This window comes from Bos indicus x Bos taurus, chromosome 17 (genome assembly GCF_003369695.1).
Source record: "Bos indicus x Bos taurus breed Angus x Brahman F1 hybrid chromosome 17, Bos_hybrid_MaternalHap_v2.0, whole genome shotgun sequence".
In the NCBI taxonomy this organism is placed as follows: Eukaryota; Metazoa; Chordata; class Mammalia; order Artiodactyla; family Bovidae; genus Bos; species Bos indicus x Bos taurus.
In genome coordinates, this window is record NC_040092.1 from 2,799,096 (window position 1) to 2,816,012 (window position 16,917).

The following is a 16,917-nucleotide window of genomic DNA, read 5'->3' on the forward strand; positions in this document are numbered from 1 at the left end:
ACTAAGATGAAATATGAATTTTAGCCATTGCTGTATCAACAAAGAAGGAACCAAAAGTAGCGAAATATATCAGTAGTGTCACCTCCTCAGCTCACAGATGCAAAAAGAGACAGGCCTGGAAAGAGGTGACAGCAGGGCCCCGGCCCTGTGGGTTGAACGGCAGAGCCTCAAGCAGCATCCAGGGCTCCTGGCTCTGTCACCGGCAGTGGTTAATTGCCCTACCGACCGTCTTTAAGATGAACGTGTCCTGTAGTTGTCTATTGGCTGCAGGAATGAAAAGACAGGGAGGGCTGATGAGTGCCTTTGAGCCCATTTACAAGTGTATTTTAGCTTTCCATTGAACTCCGTGTGTTGAGTTCCTTGCAGGCACATCACAGTGCTAGTATAGCCATCAACAAAACAGATGTGTTCTTTGCCTGCGTGGTTTTAACACAGTGTGTGTTGAGCACCTAGCATAGAGGGCCCAGTGCTAGGTACTGTATATATGGTGATGAATGAAAGTTTGAATGTATTGCACTTAAAACAGAAAAAAAAATTATCTGGAAGGAGGAAATGGTTAAAGGTCTCCATTGATAGAAAATTTTAATTTGTGTTCTCTCTAATGAAAAATCTGTATTCATTCTGTACTTCCCTGGCTGCCCAGTGGTTAAGACTCCTCCACACTTCCACTGCAGGGGGCATGGGTTCGATCCCTGGTCAGGGAACTAAGATAATCCCACATGCTGCACTGCAAGGCCAAAAAAAGAAAAGCATATGTTCATTCTGAAATATGATAAAACCTAACTTTAATTATCTTTCCTGGGTCCCTGGCTTTGGAGACCATCATAATAAATGGCCAGTTGTGTTCGTCTGCTAGAGCATATTCCTACCCACTCTCAGTTGTTAGACCCAGTTTGCTCTCAAGCTGGCATAAAATTACACACAGGGCACTTCTGCCGCTTGCAAAAGCCATTCATCTGTTAAGAGATGCTCTCATCTCCACACAGGAGAACAGGAGAATCACTAAAGCTTTTCTGTGAGCATTTGAACTAATTTCAGACTCTGCTGGCTCTCATTGTGAAGTAGGCAGACAGGTTCCAGTAGGTTCGATGAGTGAGAAGCTGCTTTAGTGGAAAAGAACACAGACTTGGCACTGATCAGGCTGTTGTTTGCCTTTTCTAGGGTTTGGTTTCTTTGTCTATAAAATGAGGAAACTACCTCCACCTAAGTAGTAGTTTTAGTTAAATGTCAGTCGGCCTCTGCTGTCTGGCAATAAGTGTCTGCTGACCCACTGCCTTGTCCGAGGCACAAAAACGCCACCTCGCTGGGGCCTTAGGCCCTCAGAAGGCCCAGGCCCTGAGGGGGCGGGCACCTCTGCCGCCTGGGCACAGCACGGAGCACCACATGGTGGAGCACTGCTGCCGCCCTGGCTGCCACCCCCGCCTGACAGTCATGACCTGGGTGAGTGGGTCCCCCCACCTTTCAGTCGCTGTAGCCCCTGCCTTGCTGTCTAGCTTTCTGAAGTGTTGTTGGAACCAAAGCAGACGCTAGCACGTAGCCTCTCTTGGTCTAGAATATCCTGGCTGAGTGATAACAAGACTGCAGGCCTGTGGGGGCCTTTCGAGAGGGGATGGGTACTCTTTTGTTTCCCCCTAAGAGGACTTCGTGTCTGCTATGATCTTGAAACCATAAGCAGCTCTTCCACAGGTGCTTTTATAGAGAAGGGCTTTGGGAGCTCTGTCCTTCAGATTAAAAGGTTGAGTTTCCTGTATCTCTCAGTGCACTTATTTTAAAAGAAAAAAAAAGGGTTTGTTTTTATCTGAAGGATTTTGTTTTATGCCCCATCCTCTGGCTAAAACTAAGATGTTAGCTTCCCTTATCTTCCCATCCTCACATCTGGACGTAACTGTGTTTTACACGTACCAGGCACTGTACAGTAAGGCAAAGCCGACGAGTCTCATCAGACTTTAATATAGTGTGGTATGTACTCTGAGGGATAGCACACATATTACAGAGAAGGCGGTGATTAATTTTCTGGTAGGGTAAAACTGGGTAGGCAGGACATACTTCCCAGTGAAGGTTTGAACTTTGCCTTGAAGGATGAACTACAGTCAGTAGGCAAGTGAAAATTGCCCTTGGATTAGGTTTCACGTAACTACTCTGACTTAAAGTGTTAATGCAGGCGCATGGGTGAAAGCAGAGCCAAGTCAATTTGGTTCCATTCGTATAAGATATGCTCAAAGATTGTCCTTTTAAAAATAAAATTAGAAGAAGATCCACTGCATTATGGACAATTTGAAGACGGGGCAGAGGAGGGACCATAGCCCTTGCTGAGTCAAGTTGGTGTTGTGGCTTGGTACTCAGGCTTTCTCCTGCCCTGGCCCCCGTAGGAGCCATACGTGGCAAGTGCTGCACCGGTACAGGAAGTCTGCTTTTAAAGTCACCCGCGGCTCTTCTGCATTCGTGATCGTGCCGAGGCCACCGAATACCTCTGGAGCAGTGTGCTTGATCAGACTGTCTTTGTCCGGTTTTGCTTTCAGGCATAGTCGAGTGCAATGGAGGAGTGGCTGAAGAGGATGAGGTGGAGGTCATCCTCGAACAGGAGCCTGCTGCTGATCAGGAAGTGCCAAGGGAGGCCGTCTTGCCCGAGCAGTCCCCGGGAGAATTTGACTTTAATGAATTCTTTAACCTTGATAAGGTGCCATGCTTGGCTTCGGTGAGTGTAGCAGCATGCTTATAATTAATCACAATTGGATCAGCCAATTGGGATTAAATTTGACCTGAATCTTTAAGATTCTATTTAAAAGTTTTGTTTTGCTAGATGATTGGGAGGTTTTTTTGACTTTTATTCTTAAATATTATTTGAATTTTTGTTGGCTTTGTTTTGAGAGGCTAAGTAGAAATGATTGAGTGAGGATTCTGTACCAGTTAACTCTTTCTCCAGGCTGTTAGCATTGGACTAAGAATTCTTCAGATGTTTAAGAACATTGCTTCTATTTTTAAATAGTCAAGTGTTTGTTGTAAAAAGTTACTGTGGAGGTGGATTTTTATAACTGGTGGTCAGTACCACACTGATCTGCATTCCTCGGGTATGGCTGGTTAGGTGGTACCTGTGTGATGTGATGGTTCTGAAAACCTTTTGTGGAAAGGAACGTGGGACACCATCACTGTTGCTGTTAAACTGCTGAGGTCTAATCTTTCTCGACTTCTAAAATAGAAACAATAAGATATCCCACATCTGCTCTTCGTCCCTGCCCTTGCCGCATCCCCTTTGACCACTTAGGGATTAGCAATGCTTCATCAAATTTTCAGAGAAAATACAAAACTGTGACCTATGTCCTCAGAACTCTGTAGTTGTTGAAACAGTGCATAGGACTGATGAGATAGAATTTTTAAGGCCATTTGACCAAGAGCAACTGTACATCTTAGACATCATTTATAGGACATGAAATACAGCTAGTAAGTTTGGCCAGTCCTTTAGAATTATTGGTTCACAGACTTTAACTTACTTGACTCCTCAACTACAACTGCTTCCTGGTCGATTATTACATGAGTGGACAAAACTGGGCATGACCAAGCAGGCTGCGCTGTCCTGTCTCCTTTGTCATCTGCCTGCTGCCCAAAGCCTAAAAGATGCCCACCCAGAACAGGTGAGCAGACATTGCATAGCACTCACAGGTGTAGGGCCACAGGTGAGTGCTAGGGCTGCTGCTGCTGCTAAGGCGCTCAGTCGTGTCCGACTCTGTGCGACCCCAGAGACGGCAGCCCACGAGGCTCCCCCATCCCTGGGATTCTCCAGGCAAGAACACTGGAGTGGGTTGCCATTTCCTTCTCCAATGAAAGTGAAAAGTGAAAGTGAAGTTGCTGAGTCTTGTCCTACTCTTTGCGACGCCATGGAATAATGGGCCTATGGAATGCAGCCCACCGGGCTCCTCCGTCCATGGGATTTTCCAGGCAAGAGTGTGCTAGGGCAGTAGAGCTTAAATTCTCTATGGTGAGGACCAGATATTGTTTCCAGTCCACTGAGGACCAGTACTTTAGTATAAAGTAAAAATATCACAGCAATGCCAGATCGCTACCAAAGTTTCTAAGCACTTACTGCAGCTCTCTGAACTTATTGTGGACCAGCCTGGCCCAAGACCACACTTGTCCATGGAGCTGGTCAGGAGCAGGTGGAGGGTGGCTGCAAACCAACTGGCAGCTGCCTGGCTTTGCTGCTTAAGTTCTAGCACAGTTTTAACTGTTAGTCTCCTAGTCTGATATCTCGCTTACAGTGAGCTGACTAGTAGTCCTTTGGCTCACTGAGCAGAAGGGTTGCATCCAGATGTGAGTTTAATTTACCCGATATAAAACCGAGTGGTCTTTTCAAATTCTTAGGGGACAGTAATTTTTTTATTTTTACACCAACTGTGTTTAGTGACTTTTTTTTTTTGCATTCTCTTAGAAGACAATGGAAATCTTATTGTAAAAAGTTTTCACAGCTAAAGGTCAAAATTTAGAGGCCTGTACTTGGCTCCCACTGTGAGCACCCGTGAAACTTACCTGTGTGTCTTGACAGAGAATTCAAAGCTGAACTTGTAATGATAGGTAACATGCATGCTGTGCTGTTTTAGGCTCTACATTCAACAGGTCATTTAATCCCCAGAAAAACCTTGTAAGTTAGATTACAACTGTTCCCGTTTCATAGATGACGAAGCAGGCACAGAGAGATTTAAATCACTTTTCTGAAGTCACATAGCTAGTAAGTAGTGGAAACTGAATTCTAGTTTTTGTACTTTGAGTTAAGAGTTCTTTATTCCAAATTCCCCACAACTGTACTGCCTATAAAATATAAACGGGAGGAATGGGAGCTGAGCACTGTCTTATCCTTTAGCCTCACCCTCAACCAAAACTTGGTTAATTCTGAATAGGAACCTAGGCTAGGAATTCTCTCCAGGTTTTTCATGGAGGTACTTACTCACTAAGGTATGTATTCTACAATAGGTTCACTTAAAAGCAAAGCTGGGATCAGTAAAAAGAGATGCTCTGTTTGTGCTTTATAAATAACTAGACTCATAATTCTCAGAAAATGACCAATCAGTTGGGGAAGATAAGGGCAATATAATGTTTGAATATCAACAGACAAATTATATAAAATGTTTGAGATAGTACCTGGCACTTAGGCCCCATAAATACTGGGTAGAAATTGGCATAAAGAGAATTGCACCTATATTTGTAAGTTATATTTACTAGCATTACAATACATTAGAAGCTGACAGCCACAAAAATCTGTACAAAATGAAAATTTGGATCACATGTGCAAATAATTTCAGTCAAATAAATAATGAAAAATAATTTGATTTTAGATCTGCACCTCTTAACCACAGAGCCTGACACACTACAAGTACATAGAACTGTCAAATGAAGGAAAACGAAATCAAAACAGAAATCCTAAATCACTTAGTGATGAACAGGAATGAGACAAAGAAAAACCTTGGTGGTATAGTCAAAAGTATGCTAAGAAGAAAACAGGTAGCCTTAAATGCATTCATTAGAAATCCAAAGAAAAATCAAACCAGAATGAAGCAAATACAAAAATATAGACGTTTCAGTGAAAGTGGAAAGTAAGAAAAGCATTGATCAGTAAAAGCTAGTAATTGTCAAAGAGCAAAAATATTTCACAGTATCTGTATCAGCATAATATGAATCCTAGGATATGAGCGGTCTAAACAACCTCTGACAGACCAAACTAGCAGTCGTATGGGTGACCTTAAAAATGCTATTAAAAATGTCTAGAAGGAGCATTTGAAACATACCAGACTGCAGTTCACAGCCTCCTCAAAGACTTGATTAGAGGAGGATGTGGGATGTAGCAGCATTCAGCTGAGCATTGTAGCATCCCAGCTGGCCCTGTGGCAAAAATGACTGACCAGATTGACTCTTAGGATTCTTTTTGGCTTCAAAATGTTCTAGTTCTTGAAATTGGCATTTCCAGTAAACATGAGTAAAAGCGACTTTGTTTCTGCGTATGTTTTAGCTATAATAAAACTAAGCTTCTCTAACAAAGTTGGTCACTGATCAAAGTATGGAAATGAGTTTCTCAACACTTACTGTCAAATCCTTAGAAAATATCCAGATACCTTATATTCACTTTCTTTACTTTTTCACGTTCTTCCTGTGTATCTTCTGGCTTTTCTCCTATACAGTACGATCAGAGGAAATAAAAACAAAGTACAGTGCTAAGCTATTTTTGCTATTTGTAAAATTTCAAACTCTTTCTAAAATTAAAATATTTTAAATAGCTGTAGCTTTTATTTTTAAAAATAACCATTTTTCACCAAGGCGGTTGTGTTTTGGGTACAGTTCCCAATTTTTCACAGTGAAACATCACTTTATAATGTTTATCTTAAAATTTAATGATTGCAAATTAGTACACTTGAAAGTCGGCATTATTCAAGGTGTAAGAGTTTACAAGTGGAATGTGATTGAATCTGCTGAACAATACCTGCGAAGACAGAAGTATGAGTTCTAGATTTCAGATAAAACAAAGTCCCTAACTCCGTCATATATGTACAAGTCTTGGGGAAAAACCTGTTTGCTGTTTATGCCTTATCGTCAAGAATGGGCCTCATTTTTGGATTGATATTTGCTTTATCTTGTCTTTTCTAAATATTGATCAGAGCACTGCATAAAGATCAATTTGGGTATTTAATTAGATTTATAATAGGGTATAACTGAAAATTTCTTTCCAAAAAATGCTTAAATCTAGTTTTCAAGAAGGACTGGTAATAGAAATTACTGTTAAGAAACACTGTTGAAAAATTATTTCTGATCATAATGCATCATTTAATCACTCTTATTAAACCAAAAACTATGGAGGTCAGATTTAAAAGAAAACAAACACCTGAAACTTTCCATGAAGTTCAAACAGATATTAGAGATCATTTAAAAGTCTGTCTTTCACATTTTGACACTTCTTAAACTTTGACTTGGAAATATGAGCTCTGCTTTTTTAGCTTTTGGGTTCTGAAATTAGCAGCATTGGATTTCACGGTGTTTATTACAACCTTGAGGGTGTTGAAGTTTGAAGCAAGGGTTTTCTTTCATCAGCTCTCCACACCTGATGCTTAGTTAAAGGCCACTCAAGGTTGGCAGCGGAATGCTTTACTTTGGTGCTGATTTTGATTTTGAAACTGTGCCCTCTTAGAACATTCATGGATTTTCTAATGAGGCAAATGATAGAAAATCAGAACACTTTCTGTGGCAAAGAGGTTTTGCTTTATATGCTTAGAAAATACATGGTTATGCCCAAGTTTGGGTTACTCAGAAACGATCCAGGAGGGGAAGAGAAGTTAAAGATGTTCAAAATCCTAAGTTCTGAGGGTGTTTGCCTTCAGGTCAGCAGCATCAAAGGAAGTTTCAAAGTAAGTGACCCTTCCTTAAATTTTGAACCTTCTTGTCCTTTTCACCTGGAAACTGTTATCTTAGCTTCTTTCATTTCTCCCTTTAGATGATAGAAGATGTTTTGGGAGAAGGTTCAGTCTCTGCCAGTCGGTTCAGTAGGTGGTTCTCTAACCCGAGCCGATCAGGAAGCCGATCCAGCAGCCTTGGGTCAACACCTCATGAAGAACTGGAGAGACTTGCAGGTACAGTTGCTTCAGATTCTGTCCTGGACATAGACTTGAGCTTTCCTTAATATGGTTCATTTCATCCTTATTAGTCAGGGGTCCATTAGCATTCATGGGTTTCTGGATACTGAAAAATATCCTTCAATTTGTGTCATTTTAATATTGTTGAAGATGTGTTTCTGTGCTTTTTGAAGACCAATTAATTATACATATATTAACTTGCCATGTTAGGTCTGGAACAAGCCATACTCTCTCCTGGACAGAACTCGGGGAATTATTTTGCTCCTATACCATTAGAAGACCATGCTGAAACTAAAGTGGATATTCTAGAAATGCTACAGAAAGCCAAAGTGGATTTAAAGCCTCTTCTTTCCAGCCTTTCTGCAAATAAAGAAAAGCTTAAAGAGAGCTGTAAGTGTCTGTTAGAGTCTGTTTTAGGTATTTAAAACATTTGGATGCTGAGTCTTAATTAAGGCAGAATCAGTTCTAACAGACTGCTATTTCATCAAAAGTCAAATAGATGGTGGGTTTTGTTTAATGTTCTTCAAAAACACTTATCAAACAGTACCACCTCTTTTGAGAATCTACCAGATCAGCAGGTCATTGAACTCTGTGGCAAGAACTCTTCTTCTAAGTCCTGCTCACCTGGAGCCTGAGTAGAGCCCTCCAGTGAATATTCAGTCCTCCTGAGCATAACTTGGCAGCTGCTCACACCTCTGCCCTGGGTTGCCGTGTTCTTGCTTAGGTTATAAGCCCTGAACATGCAGCCTTGATGCTAGAATAACCATCGTGCAGGCAGCACTCTCGTTCTTGTTGGGCTGTCTGGGATTCCTGTCCCTCATCACGAGTCTCCAGAAGACTCTTTATAATAGACATCCTCCTGCAGGATCTCGGTGCCTTCAGTTTGTCTGTATTTGTTACCAGTCTTTCCTGACAACTTCAGTTCAACTGTGAAATAAATCATTTTCACCTTATCCACCACAGAGTACAAAGAGAGTTCCTACCACATATTCCTTTGCTTGGCTGAACCTAGACTTTCTCAACCTTTCAGCACATTCAGGGGTTGTGCTTTCCGTGGAGGAGGTGGAAGCAGGGCTCAAGGGCTTGAAGGTTGACCAGCAAGTGAAGAATTCGACCCCCTTTATGGCAGAACATTTAGAGGAGACCCTGAGTACTGTGGCCAGCAATCGACAGCTCAAAAAAGACGGAGACATGACTGCGTTCAACAAGCTAGTGAGCACCATGAAGGCAAGTGGGACTTTGCCTTCTCAGCCTAAAGTCAGTGTAAGTATTTGGCACAGACCCCAGCCTTTTCTCCTTTTCTCTCTTTCTATTCCACGTCCCATCCAATAAATGGATTTTTTAAAAGGTACTCTGAGTAAGTTGGAAATTCTTTAGTAGTCACTTGATCCTCGATGCTTTTGTGTCTTCTCCAATTAGCACTGTTCTGTTGTTACTTGAGAAAGCAGGTTTATCTGTATGTATTGTGCATGACAGTAGAGAGACTGATGGATTCAGATATGACTTGCTTATCTTAACTCAGTGCTTAAAAAAATGGTGTAAAAATACCTTTAGGGATGAACTCTAGAGAGAGTTTTCTGTTTCTTCAGCTGTTTGCTGTTGTTTAGTCGCTAAGTCGTGTCTGACTCTTCTGCAACCTCGTGAACTATAGTCTGCCAGGCTCCTTTGTCCATGGGATCTCCCAGCGAGAATACTGCAGTGGGTTGCCATTCCTTCTCCAGGGGATCTTCCCTCTCCAGGGATGGAACCTGCATCTCCTGCATTGGAGGATTCTTTACCATTGAGCCACCAGGGAAGCCCTTATTCAGCTACTTAAGTTAAAATAATGTTACCATATTTTTATAGTAAAATCTTTTCACTACTCCTAATTGCTCCCAGATACCTGGGATTATTTGCTTTCTTGATTAGGTAGTTGACAGATATACATGGCATTTGTAAAGTATCTAAGATGGATTTTTCAAGACAGTTGCATTCTGTTTATTTATTAATAGAAAAAGCTGTGACTCCAAACTTATAAAACACCTTTAGGCATGAAGTTGGGTTACAAGGTGATTGTATGTCAGTAAATTACAGGTGTGTAGCCCACACTAGTCTTCCGCATAACACATTTAGAGGGTGCCTCTTAGCCACCGTCTGTGTGTTACTATTGCTAACCCTTGATGATTACAGAGTGAAAGGGAAACAGTAAATCAAATAATATTAATTAAAAAAAACAAAAAACATAGACTTATTCTAGTTGCTAAGTTATCGCAAATTTACCAAATTGAGTTTTGCCTGTTTTTCTTGACACCTTCTTGTCTGGGAACTACTGGTTAACCATGGGGGAAGCATGTGTTTCATTGTGCCTGGTACCAAGGGAGAATATTTTGAATCTGATATTTGATATCTGAATTTGATATTTTGAATCTGACTAGCTGTTAGTGATAAATCCTAACATAGATACCATTGTTCCTGGCCTACCTACCTGACTCTCTACCTCCAGAAGGGGACATTGCAGATAGGTAGAGTTATTCCTGTGTATCTGACCACACCATGCCAGCTACAGGGGAATGTTCCTTGTAAGCTGCTTTAAATAATTTCCATGCAAGGAACTATTAGATGTAAATGCTCTCAAATGAGGACCAGATCACTTGGCTGTAAACAGTCCTGCTCTGCTTTCTTGTTACCTTCTGTCTTGGTGATTAGGTGCTGACCACAGCAGGGTGGGTCAAATCTTGTAAATAGCTTCTTTTAGTCTTAGTAAAGAAATGGGAGCGGGGGTGGGGGTGGGTTCAACTGTTTACCCAATGATGCTTTTGAACATTTTGTTTTAGATATGATTCTAGGGTTTGATATTAACACAGTTGCCCCTAAGCTGTGAAGATAACTTGCTTGATGTTGGGGGTTCAGTGCTCTGAAATATATCTGGCTTCAGCTGAGGGAATGAGCCTCAGACAGATGCATAAAGGAGTGGATGATAGGCAAAGGGGAACACAAACTCAATCTAGAAAAACAACAACAAGGAAATAATCTATGAAGTGCACGAGGCATCATCCCAAAATACTGCTTAATTTGCATGTTGCTGTTCGTCAGGGACTGCTTCCAAGCCGTTAGTTACTACAGCTGTGTGTGTTGCGTATACTATTTCTGATCTGCCTCCAGCCATTTTGGTTCAGTCATATTGTTTATCCCCAAAAGAGGACATATCGGTTCAGTCTAAACTCTATTCCAAATTAAGTTGTAGACTCTATCCTCCAGATATAGCAAGCCATCTAGTATAAAGTTGTGCGTTTGTTTTTGTTAGTTGGAATTAAATGACTCTTGAGGAGATCTTATTAAAATCACTTACAGTCCTTTCCAATTCCAAAACCAACCATGAAACACTTGCATATTTGGGGCTGTTTGTCATGCCTGAGGACACTGCTGTGGACCTTCACAGTTCCAGCTGGTAGAAGGGAAACTTGACAGAGAAACACTTCAAGCAGAGCTAAACGGACACACAAGGGTTTTCTGAAGCACCAGAGGTAATATAAGTTGGATGCAAAGTATAACTGCTACTGCATTAAAAGAATTGAAAGTGGAAGATTTTAATTTCGCCCTGAATAGGAGACCCACTTTGGAATAGCTGCTTAAAAATAATAACATTTAAATTTCCTAAAATATGAAACTGAAATATGATTTTGGCTGAACTCACATTTTTTTTATACCATCTATGATCTGTAAATCTTGTTAAAGATAATAGCTAGCAAAGGTTGCTGTGAACATTAAAATCTGTAAATTATCAAAATTTCCTACTTGTGGCTTCTTACTAAAGTGTTCCCCCATTTCGCCATTTTCTTTTTCCCTTCTTTTGGATGCAATGTTAGAAATAGTGAAATGGACTTAGGGTTACCAGAGAGGAAAAGACCTTGTCTGAGGGTCTCTGAGTGGACTTTTCATGTATATGTGAAAATTCTTCCTGTTCCAAGATCTCTGGGACCTGTGTGACAAGTGGGGCAAGTTGATCTAAGTTTTCTGTGATTTGGATATCATTCTGCTGTTAAGTGCCAACTCCCTGGGGAGTTTTTAATGTTTCCTTGTGGTCCCCAATTAATCTATAAGTTAAGTATGTGAGAAGGTTAAAACCAGTTTTCCTTTGACTTTTTTAGCGAACTCTTGAAAGCCATTTGATGTCCCCTGCTGAGATTCCAGGCCAGCCTGTCCCTAAGAACATCTTGCAGGTACTTAACAATCTTATACCGAGGCCTTGGAGTCCTGAACAGTAGTCCTCCAAACTGGTTTTGTGTAGTGGGCCAGCTTTGGGCCGTAGAGAATGATCCATGTTGCCTGGCAATGAAGGATACGGTTTTGCTGCCTGACATAGTTCTCTGTAGCTATAAATGTGGGGTGGGTTGGTGGGTAAAAAAGATGATCGAGTAAAGCCTTGGTTTCCCGTTTGCAGGTTTGCAATTTCTGTGGAAATTTAAAGTATCTAACCTATATCTATAGCACTAACTTAAAGGAAATCTTGGTAGCTGAACGTTCAGAGAAATTCATTGCATGTACATGTACCAAGTCCTTCAGTGAAGCAGGAGGGAGATTCATCATTGGCTTCCAAATTCATAATCCACAGCCTCTGACTAGGAGGAAGAAAGAACTAGGTTTGTTCACAAGGATTTGACTTTTCTGCCTTTAGGAACTTCTGGGCCCACCTGTTCAGAGACCTGCTTCTTCCAATCTCCTGAGTGGCCTTATGGGGAGCCTGGAGCCTACGACATCATTACTGGGCCAGAGAGCACCCTCTCCTCCATTGTCACAGGTGTTTCAGACGAGAGCAGCCTCAGCAGACTATCTTCGTCCCAGAATACCATCACCAATTGGTAAATGCTTTTGTGCATAGGTGTCCATCCGTCATTTCCCTTCTCCTTCCCCTAGGGTATACCCATCTCCTAAAACTGGCAAAGTCTTTTTCATTGGTACCCTTGAAGAGTTTAAAAAGAAACGTGCTGATTTGTTACACTTTTTTCAGGGGGTGGTAAGGACACAAGTGGAAGATAATTATCCAGCTGCCCTTCTGGATAAATAGGTTTATGTTACAGTTTTGTATTTTTTTCTCTGGAGAACTAAATTGGATCCAGCTCTTTAGTCATCTTCCTTATTTGGAAAATTCAACTGAAAAAAATTAATTTGGCTCCTTAGGTTTTTCCTTCATGGAGAAGTCAGACTAGTGGCTCTCTGCCAACCTGATGAAGCTATACACAACCAACTGTGAGGTATTACGGCTGATTCAGAACATGAATGGGAGAAGCACTTCCAGAAAGCTGTGTTAGCAAAAGTGTTGTGCAGAATCTGTGTTCCTGTACCCTCGACCACTCTATGCTGCTGGCTGTTCTGACCCCTGCCAATTATATTGTGAGAGAAAGTTTTTGTAATCTTTCCACAGTTAGGGAGATCTAATGGAAACAGTGTGAATCTCAGAACACTGGTGTCTGCTTTGGTACCAGTTGGTGTGGTTACAGAGAGCCAGATCACTGGCTAGAAAAGCTCTTCTCTCCCAGATAGAGGTCTCGGCTCTGAAGAGACAGCTTAGTGGGGGATGGATACCCCAGCAGCTTGAATCATTAAGTGCTCGGATAGAGGTCCGTGAGGTCCCCACTGTAGGGGCACAGAAGAAGAGCGACATCATCAGCCCAGGAAGTCAGTCCTTCATGAAAGAGATGATGCTCAGCAAGGCGCATCATGTAGTAGAGATAATGCCTCTGAGGGACAGGTGCTGTCTTGACACGCCCTGAATCTAACCTTCCCAACAGGTTTCACGTCAGGACCACAGCAGCTTCTCGGAGATCCATTCCAAGGCATGCGCAAGCCCATGAGCCCAGTCACGGCCCAGGTCTGGCTGAGTTTTTCTCAAACTTGTTTGCTTTCCACCCTTGTTGTTGCTTGTGGGGTACAGAATTAAGTGGCTGTAATGCTTGAAAGTGGTTTTGAACTGTAACTCAGGCTCAGTGAAGGCTAGAAAACTGGTGAAGTTATTGCATCATATAAAGTCATAAATCACTAACATCCAGTTCAGTGGATGGCAGCACAGTTTAGGCAGGTTTGCAGTATCTTAGTTTCTCTTAGCTGCTGATTAAAACATACCTCTTCTGAAAGATCAAAGAGAGACCTTTGTAGAAGGTGCACTGGCTGTCATTTTGCTAACTCCCACTCTGCCACATCTGTCCAGCAGATGAGCCAGCTGGAATTGCAACAGGCAGCTTTGGAGGGGCTGGCCGTGCCACATGACCTCGCGCTGCAGGCAGCAAACTTCTACCAGCCTGGTTTTGGCAAACCGCAGGTGGACAGAACCAGAGATGGATTCAGAAACAGGTAAATTTCTAATCCTACCCTTGAGATTTGCAAATGAGTTATCCACAGTATCATTTCTGTTGTACACACTGATACACTGTACAACATATGGTGACAAGTCTTATCTACCGAGTGTTCAGTAGAGGAAATTGTATAATTGAATTCTGTTGCAGGGGCATAGGCTTTTCATCCTATATAATTTTATTTATACTCTTCATTTAAAGGATTCATTTTTACAGATGTAGCTGGCATAGCTACTTATTTGCAGTTATACTTATGAAATGATGGAACGTAAAACTCCACCTTGCTTCCTCACCCTCAGGCTCCTTGTTGAGTATCAAACTGTCCCTTGAGTCAGGTTTGTTGATCAAATAGTTCCTGACTGCACTCTCCTCCCATCCTCCCCAGCAGTTTCAACAGGCAGTGAAATGAAACGAACCATAAGTTGGGGAAGAAAGAGTAGCAATATTGTCCTTTTTTTAATTGTAAAATAAAACAGGCAGAAAACTGCATGAAGCAAATGTATAGCTTGTTGTAAGGCAGACTCCCTTGTCAGCTCCCCAGAAGCCATCCCTGTGCCTTGTCCCTCATCCCTTTCTCCAGAAGTGACCATTGTCCAGTCTCTAAAAGAAAAGTAGTCACCACCTTCATATTCTTAGTTTTATCACCAAAGTGGGCATCCTTAAACACAGTACTCCCACTGTATATAGTATTTGGCACTTGAAACTTACTTGTTTTGATGTGATTATTAAAAATGCTGCCTCAGTGTCTTACTTTATCTGGTCATATGTTGGCACTTTCAGAAAGCACTGGAACTAGTAAGCACCCTGTCCTCTGGCATAAATGTGCCCACCCTGAGAGAGCCCTCCAGCCTGTACAGAGAGCTCACAGCTGCTCTGCTGAGCCCCTTCACTGGACTTCTCTCTACGGCATAGCAGTTTGTTGACCTTCAGAGCACTTTAGATATCCACAACTTAATTTGCTCTTGGCAACAACTCTGTGAGGTAGATGGGGTAAAGAACTGCATTTGACAGATACAGAAACAGGTTTTTCAAATGTGACTTAGTTGAAAGCAGCAGGTAGATCCAAGACAGTGTCAATTTTTGGATCAGATGGTAGGCCCTCCCTGCCTGTACACTCTGTGTACAGTCGTGGCCCCCAACAGACACGGTTTCTCCTTGTCTTGCCTGTTTTTTACCTCTTAGTCACTCAGAATACTCTCTCCCCTCGCTGTCTTACTTGGTCTCAGTGTGGCAGCACTGGGGCTTCCCTGATACAGACTGGAAGGCAGCCAGGAGTTTAGGGTTCCCTTCTGCTTATGAGTCAGTGAACTTCAGAATCATTGACTGTCCTGAGGCTTTGGCCTTTGCAGTACAAGGTCTGACATCACTGAAATGCAGTGAAGCTTTGATTAGCCAGTGAGCTCATGTAATTCATTCTTCTCTCAGCCTGTGTGGTCATCAACTCTTTCCTGTTTTCTTCCAAGAGAGAATAAGTAGAAAGTCTGGGGAGAGAAGGAAGTCTGCTCTTTTAAACTTTATTTGGGAGGCCCGGGGCCAGCCCTGTGTACAGACCCAGAGTGGCAGGGAATGCTCCGGGTGACTGGGTCCTGAAAGTAGCTCAGTCCTGGTGCCCTGTCTGACTTGACCTGGTGTCTCTCAGAGCCTCAGTTCTGTGCCAGGGACTGTAGTACTTGGTGTTGCTCCCTGCCCTACAGAATGCAGGCCCTCTCCAGCCTGCCTCACTGGCATAGTCAGCAACAAACTCCACATCTGCCCTGGATAACCCTGCACTCCCAAGACCTTCCCATGTCCCTGTACTTGTCCCCTCTGCCCCTCGCTTTCCCATTGTACTCTGCTGGTACCCTTGACATGCCACGTTTGCCCTAGATTAGTATCTCCCTCATTAGATGACAGCTCTTACAAGACCCAGGACTATGTGTCATTAAGCTTTTGTCTCTCCTCAGAACTTGGCATATAGTTTTGCACATGTTAGACACTTACTAAATGCTTGGGAAATTGAAGAAAGGAAATGGGATGTTTCCTGGGCTGGCCTTGAGTTTTATGCAGTTTAAACTTGGAGTTTGAGCAGCTAGGGACTCACACGGATAACTGGTTTTTGTTTACAGGCAACAGCGAGTGACCAAGTCACCAGCACCCGTGCACCGAGGGAATTCCTCTTCCCCTGCCCCAGCCGCCTCCATCACAAGCATGGTCAGTGACCTCTGCCCTTATGAATGACTCCTAGGCTTCTCCCTGCTTGGCTGCTCCTGTGTCACTAGGTACCCCAAATTCTCCTTGAGCGCCTTCCACAGGAGTCAGTGATGTAATAGACGTTTACACCTGCCTGTTAATTAGGGCCTCCCCTTTCAGGATGTAGTCTCTTAGGATTCTAAGTTCTAGTGAAGCCCCCATGTTGGGGAAAGTGTGTTCCAGCAGACAGAAGAGTCAGGGCCAGGGCATACAGGGTGGTGTGGTATGTTCCGATGAATGATCACTGGAGTGGGGAGCAGAAGAGGGATGAACGTGAAGGATGGGAGGTGAGGAAGATGGGTGATGGGAGCTAGAGCATGGGGAGTCCAGTAAACCATGGTGTGAGTCCACAAATTTAGATTCAGGTCTCAGAGTTAAGGCTGGGACAGAGTGGCTTGCTCATTTGCAGTGACAAGTCAAGCTTCACAACTGACTCAAGAACCAGCATCATTTATTTTTTTAGGTTTCACTCAACCCACAGACCTTTATCACCTATTCAGGGCTGATAAGATGAGGGTAAAAGACTATTATTCTGTACTTCAGTACCCCAAGTGGTCTTTGCACCAAGCACCTTGAAGGCAGGATCTAGGAGCTCTTCTGTGCTTAACTCATGCCCTGTCTCCTGTCATCAAGGATACAGGGTTGTTTAATGAGAAAAGTTGCATGCACAGTAAAAACGTCAGTGTAAAAACAGGCAGTAAAGAGGTGGGAACAAATGACCCCAAATGGTGAGTGCTGGTGCGGAGGAGACC

The 16,917-nt window shown here is 42.6% G+C and overlaps 1 protein-coding gene across 7 annotated transcripts in view; it reads left to right on the top strand.

The window, feature by feature from the left end:
• The window catches only part of EIF4ENIF1 (eukaryotic translation initiation factor 4E nuclear import factor 1), a 39,289-nt gene that overhangs the window by 18,507 nt on the left and 3,865 nt on the right, over positions 1-16,917 (top strand). For 4 of the 7 annotated variants that reach the window (XM_027566242.1, XM_027566244.1, XM_027566240.1 and 1 more), the window contains exons 7-15: positions 2,520-2,695; positions 7,469-7,604; positions 7,818-7,997; positions 8,638-8,870; positions 11,735-11,806; positions 12,262-12,445; positions 13,376-13,455; positions 13,792-13,934; positions 16,042-16,126. In XM_027566242.1, coding sequence (XP_027422043.1) covers positions 2,520-2,695; positions 7,469-7,604; positions 7,818-7,997; positions 8,638-8,870; positions 11,735-11,806; positions 12,262-12,445; positions 13,376-13,455; positions 13,792-13,934; positions 16,042-16,126 — 1,289 coding nt within the window. The remainder of the gene's footprint in view (positions 1-2,519; positions 2,696-7,468; positions 7,605-7,817; positions 7,998-8,637; positions 8,871-11,734; positions 11,807-12,261; positions 12,446-13,375; positions 13,456-13,791; positions 13,935-16,041; positions 16,127-16,917) is intronic. The other 3 variants (XM_027566243.1, XM_027566246.1, XM_027566247.1) reach the window with 3 other exon arrangements.